The 20645-nt window shown below is 42.7% G+C and overlaps 1 protein-coding gene across 1 annotated transcript in view; it reads left to right on the top strand.

Moving 5' to 3' along the window:
* The window catches only part of LOC124776375, a 352178-nt gene that overhangs the window by 290917 nt on the left and 40616 nt on the right, over window positions 1-20645 (top strand). Inside the window, exons 16-17 of the mRNA XM_047251339.1 lie at window positions 6970-7196; window positions 7584-7748. Of these exons, the coding sequence (XP_047107295.1) occupies window positions 6970-7196; window positions 7584-7748 (392 nt within the window). The remainder of the gene's footprint in view (window positions 1-6969; window positions 7197-7583; window positions 7749-20645) is intronic.

Below are 20645 nucleotides of genomic sequence, written 5' to 3'. Positions count from 1 at the left end.
GTGATATGTCCTTACTAGAATATTTGTAACTCGGATAGCCGCACACAGTATGACCCGTGTTCGGAACAGCCCCATGCAACCGGCAGCGTTACAGGTGGCCGGCCGAGAGGGTCAGGTTGCCTCGTTACTGAGACTGCACTCTCGGAACACGATAATCTCGCAGGCAGCATTCTCGCTGCTCAGTCTCGCTTACGAGAACGGAGCGGGAATACGGCGACAGCTGACGCCCTCTACCCAGAACCCATGGTATGACAGCCTAATGCTCTACCAACTTCCCCATGGAAGCTGCTTCTGCGACATTGCTCCCTCCGTAAGAGAGCAGCATCTCGGTGTTACGTCCTCCTAGTCTGGGAATGAGTCATCGGTCCTGCATACTCTGACTCCTTGTGACTGATTCTCACCCTGGTGGTGTTCTTCTTAGCACTTCTTTTGCCACTACGCTCTTTGTCACCTTTCCCACTTGTTGCCTGTTGCTGGAGAGTCAAATATACTCTGGGTTGCAGGATCCTTATAGGGCTTCATTCAAAGGACGTGGGACGTATCTCTGATCTTTCATCGTCTTGTGTCTGGGTCAAAATCTTCAACTTCATAAGTAACATCAGACAACTGTCTAACAACCTTACAACCTTATGAGGTCCAAAGTAGCACCTGAGAAGCTTCTCGGAGAGACCAACCTTCCGAACAGGAGTGAAGATGCAGGCGAGGCCGCCAGACTGGTAGACAACAGGACGGTGGTTCGCATGATACCTTCAGCGATCATTTTCTTGAGCCTGCAGTGTGCAGAGTCGAACTAACTGCCGAGCTTCCTCAGATCTGGTTAACACCTGGCTGATGTAGTCGTCGTCCACATCATCAGGATGTAACGGAAACACAGCATCCATTGTTGTAATCACCTCACGCCCATACACCAGCAAGAATGGTGTAAATCCTTTGGTGTCTTGTTTGGCGGTGTTGTAGGCGAACATCACGAAAGGTGGCACCTCATCCCAGTTGCTCTGCTCTACATTGACGAGCATTGATAGTATGTCAGCCAAGGTCTTATTAAGGCGTTCAGTAAGCCCGTTAGTTTGCGGATGGTAGGCAGTCGTCATGTGATGAGTCATGTTGCACCGACAGTGTATCTCTGTCACAAATCTGTAATTAACGACCTTGGGACAACGTGTTTTAATACAATGTCTTCCACGGTGAATTTGGCTACCTCGCATGCTTTGGCTGTTTTTACGGCTTTTGTAATGGCATAGTGTGTCAGACAATCAGTGCAATCAATAATCCATCTATTGCCACTAGCAGACATCGGGAATTGTCCGAGGAGGTTAATCCCAACACGCTGGAAAGGCGTTTCGGTTGGTGGAATTTGTATGAGTCAGCCAGGTGGTTTCTTAGGAACTGCCTTTCTCCTCTGGCACTCTCGACAGTGCAACACATAGTGACGGACACTCCTAAATAAACATGGCCAGAAAAATCTCTTGTGGATTCTATCATATGTCTTAATAAAACCTTAATGTCTGGCCTCAGGTGTGTCATGTAATTTCTGTAGAACACCTAAGCGCATGTGTTTAGTAGTAGCGGGAAGCCACCTCTTTCCAAATGGATCAAGGTTTTCTTGCAAAGTAATCTATTAACTACGTTAAATTGTCCTATCACATCCTCCGACCGTTTTAAGGCAAGCATAATTTGAGATATCTTGGCGTCCTCCTCCTGCTCAGCAGAAAGATCCTGGAGTGCAGCGAGGCAGTCACTATCTTCATCAATGTCTTGATGGTCTTGCACAGGGTTTCTTGAGAACCAGTCGGCATCATGGTGTTTTCTTCCACTTTTGTACACTATGCTAATGTCATACTCTTGAAGACATAGTGCACACCTGGTGAGTCGTCCTCATGTATCCGTAAGACCTGTCAACCAACAAAGTGAATGATGGTCTGTAACACCTGTGAATGGCCTGGCTTCCATAGAGATTATGTTGAAATATGCACATGGGCCAGATTAAAAGAAGACATTCTCTTTCTGTAGTTGAGTAGTTTCTCTCGGCTTTAGTAAGTTTCCTAGAAGCATAGGTTATAACCCTCTCTTTTCCATCTGAAATTTGCACCAGAACAGCACTGATCCCATACCCACAGGCATCTGTGTGTAGTTCTGTAGGTGCTCTCTCATCATACAGACCAAGTACAGGGTCAGTCGTCAGAGTTTTTCGCACCACATACAAAAAAAGTTGTTGAGCACCACCCCAGATAAATTTAGCATCTGCTTTTAACAACTCTTGGAGTGGCCTGGCTTTCATACAAAAGTCTTTGATAAAACGACAATAATAAGAACATGGCAAGGAAAGCGTTTCTGAAGAAGAGAAATTTGTTAACATGGAGTATAGATTTAAGTGTCAGGAAGTCTTTTCTGAAAGTATTTGTATGGAGTGTAGCCATGTATGGAAGTGAAACATGGACGATAAACAGTTTGGACAAAAAGAGAATAGAAGCTTTTGAAACGTGGTGTTACAGAAGAATGCTGAAGATTAGATGGGTAGATCACATAACTAATGAGGAAGTATTGAATAGGATTGGGGAGAAGAGAAGTTTGTGGCACAACTTGACCAGAAGAAGGGATCGGTTGATAGGACATGTTCTGAGGCATCAAGGGATCACCAATTTAGTATTGGAGGGCAGTGTGGAGGGTAAAAATCGTAGAGGGAGGCCAAGAGATGAATACACTAAGCAGATTCAGAAGGATGTAGGTTGCAGTAGGTACTGGGAGATGAAGAACCTTGCACAGGATAGAGTAGCATGGAGAGCTGCATCAAACCAGTCTCAGGACTGAAGATTACAACAACAACAACAACAACAACAACAACAACAACAACATACTTCGAGGAAGCTTCTCAGATCTCTAATACTTTTAGGAATAGGAAATTCCGTTACAGATCTCACCTTTTCTGGGTCGTGCCGCACACCTTCATTTGACGCATGGTGTCCAAGTATTTTCATTTCTTTTGCTCCAAAGACGCACTTTCTTGGATTAAGTTTCAGTCCACCTTGTTGGACACACTTAAGAACGGCCCTCACTCAGTCTTTTTACATGTCTCTGAGAACACTATAATGTCATCTAAATAACAAAGACACATTGTCTACTTCAGGTGCCTTAGAAGATTATCCATCATCCATTCAAAGGTTGCTGGTGTATTACACAAACCAAATGGCGTTACCTTAAACTCATATAGGCCCTCAGGGTTGATGAATGCAATTTTATCATGATCAGCCTCATCTACTTCGATTTGCCAGTATCCCCAGTTCGTGGAAGAGGGTGAACGTTCTTTTTAGTTATCTTATTAAGCTTTCTGTAATCAACACAAAAGTGCCAACTGCATTCCTTCTTCCTGACGAGAACCACTGGTGACGACCATGGGCTCTGCAAAGGCTGAATGATGTCATTCATCATCATTTTCTCTTCCTCTCTGCGAATTATTTGGCGTTCTGTTCCTGACACACGGTATGCTCTCTGGCTTATTGGTTGATGGTCTTCAGTGCTAATCCAGTACTTCACTGTTGATTTGTCTAATGTGCTCTACACCTGTGGATTGAAGCATTCAGAGAACTCTTGAAGAATGGCAAGTAGCTTCTTCTGTCGTTTCTTAGTGAGATCTGGTGATGGTCAAGCTAAAAGATCTTGTCCTGTAGTGGTAGCACTATTTTCGCCCACAGACTCTGCTTGGGAGGTTTCTATGACGCTCAGCTGTTCTACAATTAACAGCTCAGCATTTGCTACGCTGATGTGTCTTGGAAGGATCTGCAGTACTCGGCGACAGTTAACTATCCACAGTTAACCAAATCCATTCTTAAACAAGATGACAGAGGCTGGGATGACCAAGTTATTCTTCAGTGGTATGCTTCTCTTACATTCCATTACAAGATCCGTGGGTTGATGCATGGCACGATACGTGACAGTTACCTTTCTAGTGCTGACTGCAGGAATGATCACTTCATCCAGCACACACAGTCCCCATACACTTGGATGTGGATCTTCCTGTCCACAGTATTTCATCTCGTCTAGCATAAACTTTGAGCGACCACAATCTATAATTGCCTGAGAAACTTTCAAAAAGTCCCATCCAAGAATGATGTCATGACTGCATTCTTGGAAGATGATGAATTCTAAGGGCTGTGTATGGCCACTTATACCTACACGAATGGTACATCTTCCTGTAGGTTTTACATATTTCCCATTAGCCACCTTCAGCAGATATGTTTTGTTGTCGACGAATACGGTTTTCTGCATTTCTCGGAAATGACTGAATATGATGCTCCAGAGTCCACAAGAGCTTGGGCTGTTCGGCAATCCATGAGGATATCGACGTCACTATCATTTCTGTAGTGATCAACGGAGGATTTTTTTCTTCAGGTGCCTTACCTCCAAGGAAGGTCGCACCCTTTAGTTTTCCAGGTTGCGGCAGCTAGGTGATCGGCTGGAGCTTCTTAACAAGACATCGATCGGCATGTTGGGGAGTGTCCTCTCCAGCGGCTAGCTAGCGGCAATGGTGACCTATGTCATCCTGCACTCACATCTTCTTGTTCATCTTCTTCGTCGCAGAGTTGGCATTGACTATGATTGGTCTGTTGTCTTCTGGCACAGGCGTCATCAAATATCCACCGCCTTTCTCGACAATAGTGCACCACATGTCCTGGTCGTCCACAGTGGAAACATACTGGTTGGTTATCCTGGGTCCTCAAGATTTCAGTCTTCCTTGATGCCAAAACAGTTTCCTCATGCTGCATTGTAGTAATGTAACTCCGCCTGGGCCTCAACGTTTTCACCGTTTTAAAGGGAGATGAAAGATGAGATTGGGTTCAATGTCTGTTCCACTTACTCCCTTATGACCTCTTGAAGCATCTCGGTTTTTTGCTTGCCATGCAATCCAAGTGCCTTCTGAACTTCCTCTCTCACTATCTGACAAATAACACTTGTGAAATCAGTTGTTTCCCCTATCACACACATCGATACGACGTTTGGAAGCTGTTCAAATTTCTTGCATGTAATCCTTTTTTGTGGCATTGTCTGGATATACTGGCACCATTTGATGAAGTTGTTTGCTTTCGAAACTTCCTTCAGTAGTAGGGCTTGCTATATGTCCTCAGCAACACCTTTCGTGACACGTGCAATCTTAGCTTCCTCCGTTATTCTAGGATCCACTATTTTTCACAGCTTCAAGACATCTTGAATGTAGGATGCTGTAGTTTCTCTTGGATGCTGTGCTCTGCACTTTAATTTATCTTCAGCCTTGCACTTCTGTTGTTGTGTGTCGCTGAAATACTTGCGCAATTCCGCCTGGAATATTTCCCAGCTTTTGAACTTCTTCTCGTTGTTCTCATACCATTGCTTGGCAGTGCCCTCCAGGTAGAAAAATACGTTAGCCAAACACACGGTGTCATCCCATCTGTTAAATTTGGCTATAAGCTTATATACCTTCAGCCACTTGTTTGGATCTTGGCCATCGTCACCAGATAACCGAGAAGGATGTGTCGTGTGGTGGCACATAGTTGCTGTCATCGTAACATCCTCTTCTTCTTCTGCCTCCGATAGATTGATAGATTGCGATCTGTTAAATATTGCTCGAACTCAGGTTTCTCGCCACATAATCGACGGCTCTGTCATGGCCTGATGGGAGCCACTGTGTCGTTGATAATGTGTGCTATCACAGGTTCCAATACCCAGTGCCTCCACCAGAATAACGTCATGTAGAAGGAGGTGTAATTAGATGAATTACGAATACTAACTTCATTTAACGAAGGTTTATTCAGCACTGGCACATACAAGAACGCAGAGCGAATTGCCTCTGGCCAGAACACACACAGTATATATACAGCTACAGAACATTCCAGTACAATGATTCTTGACATTTCTGGATACTTCTAGAATGTACTCGAATCGAATATACAAATCAAAATTGTACATTCCAGGTGCGTTTTGAACTCGCAACCCTCCATGCAACAGTTTAGTATCATAACCACTACACCATGGTGCTACTCAGTGTCTTCTGCGACAATATGGTAACTGTGAGCCTCTGGGGGCTTGAGTAATGGATAGTGGTATTGTAAATAGTTTCAGGGTTCCCCAGCATCATCTTTTTAATAACATATGATAAACATTTTGATGATTTGCCATGAATGGAAATGACAGAAGTGGCTATCCTCAGAATTGATACTTTTGGTAGCCAAAAATCATGATTTTAGATGTTTATCTCAGTAACAGATAATGAATTCCCGAAACAGTTAATGATATTTCTAGATGAATGTCTAAAGAATATAGAGTTAAATTTGAGCCATTTGCTATGGCTAGGTATTTAGAAAATTGCGGCTCATGGAGCAAAAGAAGGTTAATAAAGTGGTTTTTGCAGTGCCATGACAAAGTGGTGCATTTATAAGCTGCCTAAGGTCCACCCTGAACCATTCCTGATGCAAAAGAACAAAATGATTTGCTCAATTTGCCTGGACTACAAGAAGTGTGCAATGCTTAAATTTTGATCCTGCACTGTAGGATAGCTACAGTATGCTCATTATTCCAAGAGGTGTAGAAATGGTCACTGGTCCAAGGGCTATCCAAAACACTTGACCCCTTATCTCTGTGATCAATGGAACCCAGATATGTCCCCTGGCAAACGGAACATTGGCGTGCAGCATTTTCGAACGTATTGGTACCATCCACAACAGTGCATGGTACCTAAAAAAACACTGGAAAATGTAACCACTTGTCTGTTTTGGGAGTTCAGTATGATGTTAAACTGTGATCCTCACACTCACACCAATTTTTCCTCTCTTCCTTGGAATCAGTAGTAATGCTAAATAAGTTCTTAACCTGAAGACAATTAAATATTGTTTTGATCACTCTAATATTAAAGTATTTGTCAGAAACATTATGACTAAATCTCTCCAACATTTTATGTGTGGGGTTCAGAAATTGACTTGATGCCAAGGTAATCTTTTGTAGGTGCTGTTAATGGCAGTGGAAGTGTGTCAGCTGAAATTGTATCTTCACGCAGCTCCCAGAGCAGGAATTCTACTTCTAGATTGCCATTAGCTGCGACGCAGAAAGAATTAGTATGGAGTAGTGTTCCCGTAGGACAGCTAGTGATGGAATCATTTATGTTGAGAAATGAGGGAAATTATACAATGAAGTTGCACATTTCTCTGCAAGACCCCACAGGTCCATTTAAAGTAAGTTATTGTAATATCAGTTGTGACTAAATGTAATTTTGATACTGAGAAAATTAACTGGACACTACTATTATAGAGACGGAGAGGTTAGATTGCGAAGGCCATGTGGACATTGACATGTACCCACACGTAATTGCACATTGTATTAATGTTGACTGTGTGTGTGTGTGTGTGTGTGTGTGTGTGTGTGTGTGTGTGTAATTTCAGAACTGATGATTTATGTGGTTTAATGTTAAGATGTACATGCACTTGATTTCTTTAAATTAGACAGTAAAATGAGATACATTAGCCCAGAATTGCAATGTCTACAAATAAAAGCAGTATTTGAAGGTTAATTAAGAGCTTTGCACTTATTAGCATCATTATTACTGCTATTGATTCTTGCAGATATTAACTGAACAGCAGAAAAGTGTCAAGGATCTAAAAATTGCACTGCAGTCCATGGAGCGTGTGAAGCTGAACATCTCATTTGAACCACTGAGACTTGGGGCAGCACATGATAAACTCATATTCAAGAAATACCCACACCAAGAATTGTCAGCTAAGCTTGTGGTATACTCTTTTAGCACTTATTTCTGTCTATTTTCTTCCTCTTTCTAAACAAAAATCTCTGTCGGATATGTAAAGTATTTTTAAAAATGTGCACTGAAAATATGAGATGCACATAGATTTGCTCAAATGTGCTATGTTTTCATTATCCAGTACAGATGAAGATTTTGTATTTAACAGCTCTAACTGCTAAAATAGGAACATCTGGGGCAGGACAGACGGACATGCATACACATATGGAACTGTTTTGTAGTAATTTTGTTATGTTTTCTATATTCATAAGAGATGTAAGATTTCTTTCAGTTTTGACATTTTATTCTAGTAAATACTGGGGTTCTGTGGACAATATTGAGTAGAGAACAGTGTTAATTAATTACATTTGTAGAACTTTTGAGTCGGAGATGATCATTTCAGTTAGCTTTTAATTATTCGAATAAAATACATTGAGGCTCTTGAAAATGTGGATCTCATCAATTTCAGTCACTGGCCATCAGCCAAAAAGATCACAAAGTACCACATCCACAGAGAAGTACTATGCCATATTATCTTGGTCCAGTAAACTCCACATGAAACAGATAACAAACATAATTGTGTGAATATTTGAAATATGAAATATATCTAACACAAATACATTGAAATATTTTTTAAATATTTGCTTGATGTAGCTCAAGCAGGGAAGATACCTGCATTACCGTCAATACTTGTAACCCTGCAAGATATTGTGGACAGAAACATGAACAACAGTCATAAAAAGCAAAAAGAGATCTTGGGCTTCACAAATCACCTCCATAAAAGTTACGGAAAACCATAACAAGAACTCCATCAGGCATGTAAAGTCACCAGTAATAGTAGGTGTACTGGGGAGAGAGAGAGAGAGAGAGAGAGAGAGAGAGAGAGAGAGAGAGAGAGAGAGAGAGAGTATTTCAATATGTAACTGTTACAAAGTGATGGAGGAGAGGGGGTTTACAATAGGGTTGACCATATCAAACTCCCAGTGTGGAAATTCAGTAAAGCTTCATATAATTTCAGTAATGTTATAAGCCAAAACATTATTTGACTGTTTAGTTGTTCAGGCAGTGACCACACATAAGACCACTGATTAAAACACCAGGCAAAGCCAGTGTGAGTTGTTAAAATGTTATGCACAAAAGTGGAATGATCAGTTAGGTTGTAAACTCAAAAAGTATCAAAAAGTGCTTAGGAAACATTAGAAATAAGAATCCAGCTCCCAATCAGCACAGAGCAATAATAGCCAGACACTACTGCAATTTTGTTTCCAAGAAGAGCAGAGCAGACAACTGCCTTTCAATGTGGGTGTGCTTCCACATTTTGTAACGTGTGAAGCTATCCTTGGACACAACTGAGGGAGGGGCACTCTTAACTGTTATGTTGTATTCCCTTAACAGTGATCTCAATGGCATTTTAGAAGATGAAATGTAATCATTCTATAAAATTACTCATCACATACAACTTGAGTGCCTTTCTTGGCTTCCAGTTCTCGTACCTGTCATAGAAGGAAACCAGGAATGACACAAGACGCGTCTTCATTTACAAATGCAGCAAGCAATAGTGCATTTGAAACATTCATCTTACTGCTCATTTTAATAAATGTAAGAGAGTGGGAAGGGGGATTGTGAGTGGTAGAGACAAAGTGAAATTCAAACAAGACTTGCAGTTGTCAGTGTAGAGATTTTAACCTCTTGACCATATTCACTCCTATTTGATATAGTAAGAATGCTGAATATCCTGTAATTGAGACCAACAATGCTAGGTAATTATAACAATAATAATCATTTATTTAGTGCATTTTCTCCGTCCAGCACATCCACAACTTACCCTTCTCTTTCATTATTTACAGTTTTCCCTGTTTTATTCCACAGATACTCGTTTTTTTAAAGTTTCAGAATCTAGTGTCTGAATTGTGTTGTAAAACTCATACACCTCAAGGTACTGTTTCAGACACTGATAATGAAATAATTTTTTGTTGTAAATGTTGCTCATATTAATTTTTCAAACAGTGGAAATTCCAGGATGGAATAACAACATAGCACCAGAATGAAATTTTTCACTCTGCAGCGAGTGTGCGCTGTTATGAAACTTCTTAATAAATTAAAAGGCTGTGCTGGACCGAGACTCAAACTCAGGACATTTGCTCTTCGCGGGCAAGTGCTCTATCATCTGAGCTATCCAAGCACGACTCAGGACCCATCATCATAGCTTTACTTTCGCCAGTACCTTGTCTCCTACCTTCCAAACTTCATAGAAGCTCTCGTGCGAACCTTGCAAAATGGCTCTGAGCTCTATGGGACTTAACATCTATGGTCATCAGTCACGAACCTTGCAGAACTAGCACTCCAGGAAGAAAGGATACTGCGGAGTCATGGCTTAGCCACAGCCCGGGGGATGTTTCCAGAATGAAATTTTCACTCTGCAGTGGAGTGTGCGCTCTTATGTAGTAAAACATAGCACCACTTGCAGGAGGCATTGAATCGCAGCCACGCACAATGATAAAGATTGCTAGAAATGTTACAGCTTTCAGACACTGTTGATCTTCAGAGGTAGAAAACTCATACACATAACCCCTGTCTCTGGGCACAAAGGCCCAACTGCCACTGTCAGTGGTTAAAGCAGTAGACTCCTACCTGTTAGGAATGATGCTACATCTGATTCTTCCCCAGTTTTTCTTTGACTGAAAAACTTTCTCTTCTGTCACTGTGGTTTTAACTTTAACGTTCCTTCTTTCTTAAAATCAGTTTGCTTTGTGATTGTGAGTCTGTTACTAAAATTAGCAAAACCTGCAACTATAGATAGAATTTTATGGGAAAGTGGAAAGATGCATGCATTTCTGCGGTTGTAAGGATTATATATTGCTGGGTGATGCTTGTTTTTGTGTGTTCATTTTTTAATATTTGTTTGTGAAGGTCTTGCAACATGTGCAATATGGAATAAATATAAAGAGGCTGTTGACTCACAGACCGGCACAATAAAAAGTCTGTCAAACGAATGAGCTTTCAGCAAATAGGCTTTCTTCTAGAGTAGGCACCACACACACACACACACACACACACACACACACACACACTCGTACATTCACAACTCTCACATGCATGGCCAGAGACAGTGGTCCTGTGTGGGAGAGTTGTGCTTGCATGAATGTGTGTGTGTGTGTGTGTGTGTGTGTGTGTGTGTGTGTGTGTATGTGTGTGTGTGCGTGCGTGTGTTTTGTCTACTTTAGAAGAAGGTTGTTTGGTCAAAAGCTCACTTGTTTAGCAGTCTTTTTGTTGTGCCTCTCTGTGACTCAGCATCTCCACTATATCGTGAGTAATGATCTATCATTTTTATGATATTGTCATTATTCCTTCCTGGATTCTTCATTGTTTGAATAAATGTAATGCAAGTGCACAGGCTTAAATTTTTTGTGGGAATGGGATTGGATGTAGTAGTCATTACAGTTAAAGTTAAAGAAGCAATACTGCATACATAAGAATAATAGAATGTGTGAAAAATGGTATAAAAGACTTAATCATACTAGTAGAGAAGCTGCAAGCTTGCAGCAATGTTCCATTCCTAACAAATTATTTTTGCAAACTTACAAGCGAAGTACCCCAGCTTGAACCAAATAAAGATGGTTTTAAAATGCGTAAATGAATTTGTTCTACCACCCATCAAGATCCTTTATTTGTAAAATTGCATTTGTCTACAATCTATGATTAAACTTAAATAATTCCAAAGACTACAGCAGCAGCCCTGCAGCCAGGTGACTAGCGCGCACTTTGGTATCTTCGTAAAGATAAGTCATTTTGATTATAAAAACAATATAATGGAAGGAAACATTCCACGTGGGAAAAATTATATATAAATACAAAGATGAGGTGACTTACCGAACAAAAACGCTGGCAGGTCGATAGACACACAAACAAACACAAACATACACACAAAATTCAAGCTTTCGCAACAAATTGTTGCCTCATCAGGAAAGAGGGAAGGAGAGGGGAAGACGAAAGGAAGTGGGTTTTAAAGGAGAGGGTAAGGAGTCATTCCAATCCCGGGAGCGGAAAGACTTACCTTAGGGGGAAAAAAGGACAGGTATACACTCGCACACACGCACATATCCATCCACACATACAGACACAAGCAGACATATTTAAAGACAAAGAGTTTGGGCAGAGATGTCAGTCGAGGCAGAAGTGTAGAGGCAAAGAAGTTGTTGAAAGACAGGTGAGGTATGAGTGGCGGCAACTTGAAATTAGCGGAGATTGAGGCCTGGCGGATGACGAGAAGAGAGGATATACTGAAGGGCAAGTTCCCATCTCCGGAGTTCGGATAGGTTGGTGTTGGTGGGAAGTATCCAGATAACCCGGACGGTGTAACACTGTGCCAAGATGTGCTGGCCGTGCACCAAGGCATGTTTAGCCACAGGGTGATCCTCATTACCAACAAACACTGTCTGCCTGTGTCCATTCATGCGAATGGACAGTTTGTTGCTGGTCATTCCCACATAGAATGCGTCACAGTGTAGACAGGTCAGTTGGTAAATCACGTGGGTGCTTTCACACGTGGCTCTGCCTTTGATCGTGTACACCTTCCGGGTTACAGGACTGGAGTAGGTAGTGGTGGGAGGGTGCATGGGACAGGTTTTGCATCGGGGGCGGTTACAAGGATAGGAGCCAGAGGGTAGGGAAGGTGGTTTGGGGATTTCATAGGGATGAACTAACAGGTTACGAAGGTTAGGTGGACGGCGGAAAGACACTCTTGGCGGAGTGGGGAGGATTTCATGAAGGATGGATCTCATTTCAGGGCAGGATTTGAGGAAGTCGTATCCCTGCTGGAGAGCCACATTCAGAGTCTGGTCCAGTCCCGGAAAGTATCCTGTCACAAGTGGGGCACTTTTGTGGTTCTTCTGTGGGGGATTCTGGGTTTGAGGGGACGAGGAAGTGGCTCTGGTTATTTGCTTCTGTACCAGGTCGGAAGGGTAGTTGCGGGATGCGAAAGCTGTTTTCAGGTTGTTGGTGTAATGATTCAGGGATTCCGGACTGGAGCAGATTCGTTTGCCACGAAGACCTAGGCTGTAGGGAAGGGACCGTTTGATGTGGAATGGGTGGCAGCTGTCATAATGGAGGTACTGTTGCTTGTTGGTGGGTTTGATGTGGACAGACGTGTGAAGTTGGCCATTGGACAGGTGGAGGTCAACGTCAAGGAAAGTGGCATGGGATTTGGAGTAGGACCAGGTGAAACTGATGGAACCAAAGGAGTTGAGGTTGGAGAGGAAATTCTGGAGTTCTTCTTCACTGTGAGTCCAGATCATGAAGATGTCATCAATAAATCTGTACCAAACTTTGGGTTGGCAGACTTGGGTAACCAAGAAGGCTTCCTCTAAGCGACCCATGAATAGGTTGGCGTACGAGGGGGCCATCCTGGTACCCATGGCTGTTCCCTTTAATTGTTGGTATGTCTGGCCTTCAAAAGTGAAGAAGTTGTGGGTCAGGATGAAGCTGGCTAAGGTGATGAGGAAAGAGGTTTTAGGTAGGGTGGCAGGTGATCGGCGTGAAAGGAAATGCTCCATCGCAGCGAGGCCCTGGACGTGCGGAATATTTGTGTATAAGGACGTGGCATCAATGGTTACAAGGATGGTTTCCGGGGGTAACAGATTGGGTAAGGATTCCAGGCGTTCAAGGAAGTGGTTGGTGTCCTTGATGAAGGATGGGAGACTGCATGTAATGGGTTGAAGGTGTTGATCTACGTAGGCAGAGATACGTTCTGTGGGGGCTTGGTAACCAGCTACAATGGGGCGGCCGGGATGATTGGGTTTGTGGATTTTAGGAAGAAGGTAGAAGGTAGGGGTGCGGGGTGTCGGTGGGGTCAGGAGGTTGATGGAGTCAGGTGAAAGGTTTTGCAGGGGGCCTAAGGTTCTGAGGATTCCTTGAAGCTCCGCCTGGACATCGGGAATGGGGTTACCTTGGCAAACTTTGTATGTGGTGTTGTCTGAAAGCTGACGCAGTCCCTCAGCCACATACTCCCGACGATCAAGTACCACGGTCGTGGAACCCTTGTCTGCCGGAAGAATGATGATGGATCGGTCAGCCTTCAGATCACGGATAGCCTGGGCTTCAGCAGTGGTGATGTTGGGTGTAGGATTAAGGTTTTTTAAGAAGGATTGAGATGCAAGGCTGGAAGTCAGATATTCCTGGAAGGTTTGGAGAGGGTGATTTTGAGGAAGAGGAGGTGGGTCCCGCTGTGACGGAGGACGGAACTGTTCCAGGCAGGGTTCAATTTGGATGGTGTCTTGAGGAGTCGGATCATTAGGAGTAGGATTAGGATCATTTTTCTTCGTGGCAAAGTGATACTTCCAGCAGAGAGTACGAGTGTAGGACAGTAAATCTTTGACGAGGGCTGTTTGGTTGAATCTGGGAGTGGGGCTGAAGGTGAGGCCTTTGGATAGGACAGAGGTTTCGGATTGGGAGAGAGGTTTGGAGGAAAGGTTAACTACTGAATTAGGGTGTTGTGGTTCCAGATTGTGTTGATCGGAATTTTGAGGTTTTGGAGGGAGTGGAGCTGGAAGTGGGAGATTGAGTAGATGGGAGAGACTGGGTTTGTGTGCAATGAGAGGAGGTTGAGGTTTGCTGGAAAGGTTGTGAAGGGTGAGTGAGTTGCCTTTCCGGAGGTGGGAAACCAGGAGATTGGATAGTTTTTTGAGGTGGAGGGTGGCATGCTGTTCTAATTTACGGTTGGCCTGTAGGAGGATGCTCTGGACAGCCGGTGTGGATGTGGGAGAGGAAAGATTAAGGACTTTTATTAAGGATAGGAGTTGACGGGTGTGTTCATTGGCTGAGTTGATGTGTAGGTGAAGGATTAGGTGGGTGAGGGCAATGGATTGTTCAGTTCGGAACTGGTATAGGGACTGATGGAAGGAAGGGTTGCAGCCAGAGATGGGAACTTTAAGTGTAAGGCCTTTGGGGGTGATGCCAAATGTCAGACAAGCCTGAGAAAATAGAATATGGGAGTGTAATCTGGCTAGGGCGAAGGCATGTTTGCGGAGGGAATGTAAATAAAACTTAATGGGGTCATTGTGGGGGTGTTGTGAGGGTGACATGGTATTAGAAGGTGGAAAGTGTTAACATGAGGTGAAATGAAAATGAAAATAAAAATATATGGGGAGAGATAAAGGTGAACCGGAAAGAAACAGGAGATCTGGAATGAAAAAAGGCGAAAAGGTGTTGGTTACAGCTGGGCTATGTTGGACTTGGGTTGGTAGATAACGATGTGCAAAAAGGTTAGGTGGTTGTTGCCGCCATAACACGTTCCCGTTAGGTTAGGTGGTTGTTGCCGCCAAAACACGTTCCCGAATTTCTGCGTCCTTTAACGTATGTGGCTGAGGGACTGCGTCAGCTTTCAGACAACACCACATACAAAGTTTGCCAAGGTAACCCCATTCCCGATGTCCAGGCGGAGCTTCAAGGAATCCTCAGAACCTTAGGCCCCCTGCAAAACCTTTCACCTGACTCCATCAACCTCCTGACCCCACCGACACCCCGCACCCTTACCTTCTACCTTCTTCCTAAAATCCACAAACCCAATCATCCCGGCCGCCCCAGTGTAGCTGGTTACCAAGCCCCCACAGAACGTATCTCTGCCTACGTAGATCAACACCTTCAACCCATTACATGCAGTCTCCCATCCTTCATCAAGGACACCAACCACTTCCTTGAACGCCTGGAATCCTTACCCAATCTGTTACCCCCGGAAACCATCCTTGTAACCATTGATGCCACGTCCTTATACACAAATATTCCGCACGTCCAGGGCCTCGCTGCGATGGAGCATTTCCTTTCACGCCGATCACCTGCCACCCTACCTAAAACCTCTTTCCTCATCACCTTAGCCAGCTTCATCCTGACCCACAACTTCTTCACTTTTGAAGGCCAGACATACCAACAATTAAAGGGAACAGCCATGGGTACCAGGATGGCCCCCTCGTACGCCAACCTATTCATGGGTCGCTTAGAGGAAGCCTTCTTGGTTACCCAAGTCTGCCAACCCAAAGTTTGGTACAGATTTATTGATGACATCTTCATGATCTGGACTCACAGTGAAGAAGAACTCCAGAATTTCCTCTCCAACCTCAACTCCTTTGGTTCCATCAGTTTCACCTGGTCCTACTCCAAATCCCATGCCACTTTCCTTGACGTTGACCTCCACCTGTCCAATGGCCAACTTCACACGTCTGTCCACATCAAACCCACCAACAAGCAACAGTACCTCCATTATGACAGCTGCCACCCATTCCACATCAAACGGTCCCTTCCCTACAGCCTAGGTCTTCGTGGCAAACGAATCTGCTCCAGTCCGGAATCCCTGAATCATTACACCAACAACCTGAAAACAGCTTTCGCATCCCGCAACTACCCTTCCGACCTGGTACAGAAGCAAATAACCAGAGCCACTTCCTCGTCCCCTCAAACCCAGAATCCCCCACAGAAGAACCACAAAAGTGCCCCACTTGTGACAGGATACTTTCCGGGACTGGACCAGACTCTGAATGTGGCTCTCCAGCAGGGATACGACTTCCTCAAATCCTGCCCTGAAATGAGATCCATCCTTCATGAAATCCTCCCCACTCCGCCAAGAGTGTCTTTCCGCCGTCCACCTAACCTTCGTAACCTGTTAGTTCATCCCTATGAAATCCCCAAACCACCTTCCCTACCCTCTGGCTCCTATCCTTGTAACCGCCCCCGATGCAAAACCTGTCCCATGCACCCTCCCACCACTACCTACTCCAGTCCTGTAACCCGGAAGGTGTACACGATCAAAGGCAGAGCCACGTGTGAAAGCACCCACGTGATTTACCAACTGACCTGTCTACACTGTGACGCATTCTATGTGGGAATGACCAGCAACAAACTGTCCATTCGCATGAATGGACACAGGCAGACAGTGTTTGTTGGTAATGAGGATCACCCTGTGGCTAAACATGCCTTGGTGCACGGCCAGCACATCTTGGCACAGTGTTACACCGTCCGGGTTATCTGGATACTTCCCACCAACACCAACCTATCCGAACTCCGGAGATGGGAACTTGCCCTTCAGTATATCCTCTCTTCTCGTCATCCGCCAGGCCTCAATCTCCGCTAATTTCAAGTTGCCGCCACTCATACCTCACCTGTCTTTCAACAACTTCTTTGCCTCTACACTTCTGCCTCGACTGACATCTCTGCCCAAACTCTTTGTCTTTAAATATGTCTGCTTGTGTCTGTATGTGTGGATGGATATGTGCGTGTGTGCGAGTGTATACCTGTCCTTTTTTCCCCCTAAGGTAAGTCTTTCCGCTCCCGGGATTGGAATGACTCCTTACCCTCTCCTTTAAAACCCACTTCCTTTCGTCTTCCCCTCTCCTTCCCTCTTTCCTGATGAGGCAACAATTTGTTGCGAAAGCTTGAATTTTGTGTGTATGTTTGTGTTTGTTTGTGTGTCTATCGACCTGCCAGCGTTTTTGTTCGGTAAGTCACCTCATCTTTGTATTTATATATGATTATAAAAACATTTATTTTAGTACTGATTATGTGGTAAATAGGTGTATTAGTGTGCTTTTTAAGTATACCATTAAAGGTTTCATTTTTCTTTATATATTATAGTAAAAAATGTGAAAAGATTGTACAGTCGGGTTACAGTCGTATTTTCTGTTTACATTTTGCCGCAAATCTGTAGAATTTCATTTAACTGTTCTTTGCTCTCTCCAGCAATTTAACTGTAGCATACCTCTTCATTATTTAACTCACATTTCTGGAAAGTAGCTTAAAGTTTAAGTTGTTGTTTCAGAAACTTTGCACTGTTATTTTTGTCAACACACAGTTGCGTATAGGCCAAATTTGTGGAATCATATTTTCGTGTTTATCTGTAATTTAACTGACTTATTCTTACTAAACTATTACGTTTACCATGAGTGAAAAGTGCTTGTCTTGCCATAGAATTTTTAGGTCGGGGCTTTGGTGTGATGGGTGCTGTAGTTTTTTCCATGTGGGTGACTGTAGTGGCATGGGAATAGGGGAAGTAAATGAGACGCATCAGTGGTTTTGTAGGATGTGTAGTAGAGATAGGAAGAGACTAGAACCGTAGGGGAAAATTGCCACCCTTCAGGCTGAGTTTGACAAGGCTAGGGGAGATATTGACAGGTTAAGGAGGGAGAAGGGTAAAGAGAGGTGGGAAGTGGCAACACGAGGAATAGGCCTAGAACTTTGTCTGACAGCTTCATGGTGAATGTGGAAAATAGATTTGACCTTTTGCTTCAGTTAGAAGCTGGTGAGCCTCAAGCAGTTGTAGATGTAGACAGGGCACAACAAACTTTCAGCAGCAAATTGAAAAGTAAGAATGTAGGGAAATCAGTAAAGAGAAAGAAAGTGTTGTTGTTAGGTAGTTCCCATGGAATAGATGTTGGCCAACTTTTGCAGGATGAACCATGATCAGAATACCAGGTCACCAATTTTTTTAAACCAATGCTGTTGTGGAGCAGGTGACAGAGGATTTATTATCACTCTGCAAAGATTTCACTAAGGAAGACACCGTGGTTATAATGGGTGGGCCAGGTCATAGTATTGACAGAGATCCTGGGTACAGTATAGAGTGTGACTTGGCAAAGATTGCATCAGCATTGAAGCATACTAGTGTTGAGTTTGTATCTGTTCTTGGGTCCCATAACTGACCTCATTTAAACTCTTCTGTCAAGAGAGTTAATTTGGATTTGGAATGGCTGCTTATGTCTGGTGCAAGGTCACACATTGGTGTGGCTCCTGTCGATTCTCTCAATAGGTGGGATTATACTAGGCATGACCTTCACCTCAACAGGAAAGGGAAGGGTAAACTGGCTGGGAAAATAGCAGGAAAGCTAAAGGGGGGAGGCACTGTCATGAGCGATAAAATACCAGTTGTTATAGGGTTCAGAAAAGACCCTTTTTTATGGTAGAGAGGACAGAAAGAAACCAAATTTTAAGAGAGGTTAGGACTGAGACAAACCTTCAGTATGAGAAAGAAACCTAAAAACATAATTCTAGCGTATTACATCAGCATAAGCAGCTCTTGGTTAAGAATTTTCAACAATCGGCAAAAATTTCAACTCTACCCAATTTTAACTCAGTCAGTGTGAGATTTCAGCTGTCTTTATTGCATCAAAATATTCGAGGACTGAGAAATAAAATTAATGAAATAATTATCTGCATAGATGAATTTGAGTCCTCAAACCCAGCTGACATAATCTGCCTCTCTGAACACCATGTGACCACTGGTATAGAACTTTCAAGTGTTACAGTGTTTAGGTTAGCATCTCACTTTTGTAGAGCAGAAATGGGGGAAGGAGGAGTCATCACAGTCATCAGGAACTGTCATAAATTTAAGAACACAAACATTCATAAATTTTGCCTAGAACAGCCTAGGGAAGCACATGCAACAGAAGTAGAATTTCACAAAAAATCCTTCATATTATTAAGTGTATATCGAGCACCTGCAGGTAACTTTAATCTGTTCATAAACCACCCTGAAGTTGTACTGGCCCATTTAACAACCAAAAGCATTTACAGGATATTATTGTAGGATACTCCTCGGAGACATCCACAGGACTGATGTTTACAGTGCTCATGGCGTGAATGAAAAATATAACACTTTTGCTAATAAAGTGCTTATCTTATTTGAACACTGTTTTCCCCCAAAACTAATGGTCAAAACGAAGTCTACAAAGAAGCCATGTATTACTCAAGAAATAGAGGTATCTTTTAAAACAAAAAGAAAACTGTATCTGTCAATCCGAAACAGTTCTGATGTCAATGCTATAGCACATTACAAGAAATACTGTAAAATATTAAAGTCTGTAACACAAACATCAAAGCAAATATATTACAAGGAAAATATAGTCGTATCAGATAGCAAAATAAAGACAATATGGGATATAGCGAAGGAGGAGACTGGTAGAAACAGACAGGAAGAGGGACAAATAGCATTAAGAGTAAATGATACATTGGTGACAGATGTGTATAGTGTTGCAGAACTTTTTAACAAACATTTTATAACTGTTACTGAAAAGATGGGGTTGTCAGGTTCTGTAGATGCTGCTATGGAATACCTCAGACCAGACATTTCAAGTAACTTCGATAATATGAATTTGACCCTCACTACCCCAGCAGAAATAATGTCCATCATAAAATCTTTAAAATCAAAAACATCTAGCGGATATGATGAAATATCAACAAAGTTATTTAAAGAATGTGATTCTGAGTTAAGTAACATATTAAGCTATCTGTGTAACCAGTTGTTTATCAGTGGAATATTTCTTGAATGGTTGAAATATGCTGAAGTTAAGCCACTGTTTAAGAAGGGAATAAAGAAATAGCATCAAATTTCCATCCAATTTCACTTTTGCCTGCATTCTCAAAAACTTTAGAAAAGGTAATGTACAATCGGCTTTATAACCATCTTATCACAAATAACATACTGTTAGTCACAGTTTGGATTTCTAAAGGGTTCTGATATTTGATAGCTATCTACAATTACAGTGAAAATGTACTTAATTCATTAGACAAATTGCAGGCAACTGGTATGTTTTGTGATCTGTCAAAGGCATTTGACTGTGTAAATCACAGTAGCCTTTTAAGTAAATTAGAATATTATGGTGTAACAAGAAATGCTGCAAAATGGTTCAAATCTTATATCTCTGGCAGGAAACAAAGGGTGTTATTACGAAAGAGACATGTATTAAGCTATCGGTCATCATCCAACTGGGAACTAAATACATGTGGGGTCACACAAGGTTCCACCTAGGGCCCTTACTTTTTCTTGTGTATATCGATGACCTTTCATCACTAACATTACCAGATGTCAAGTTCGTTTTGTTTGCCGAAGATACAGACATTGCAATAAATA

Source organism: Schistocerca piceifrons, chromosome 2, assembly GCF_021461385.2.
Source record: "Schistocerca piceifrons isolate TAMUIC-IGC-003096 chromosome 2, iqSchPice1.1, whole genome shotgun sequence".
Classification (NCBI taxonomy): domain Eukaryota; kingdom Metazoa; phylum Arthropoda; class Insecta; order Orthoptera; family Acrididae; genus Schistocerca; species Schistocerca piceifrons.
This window is presented reverse-complemented; position numbering and strand designations above follow the sequence as displayed.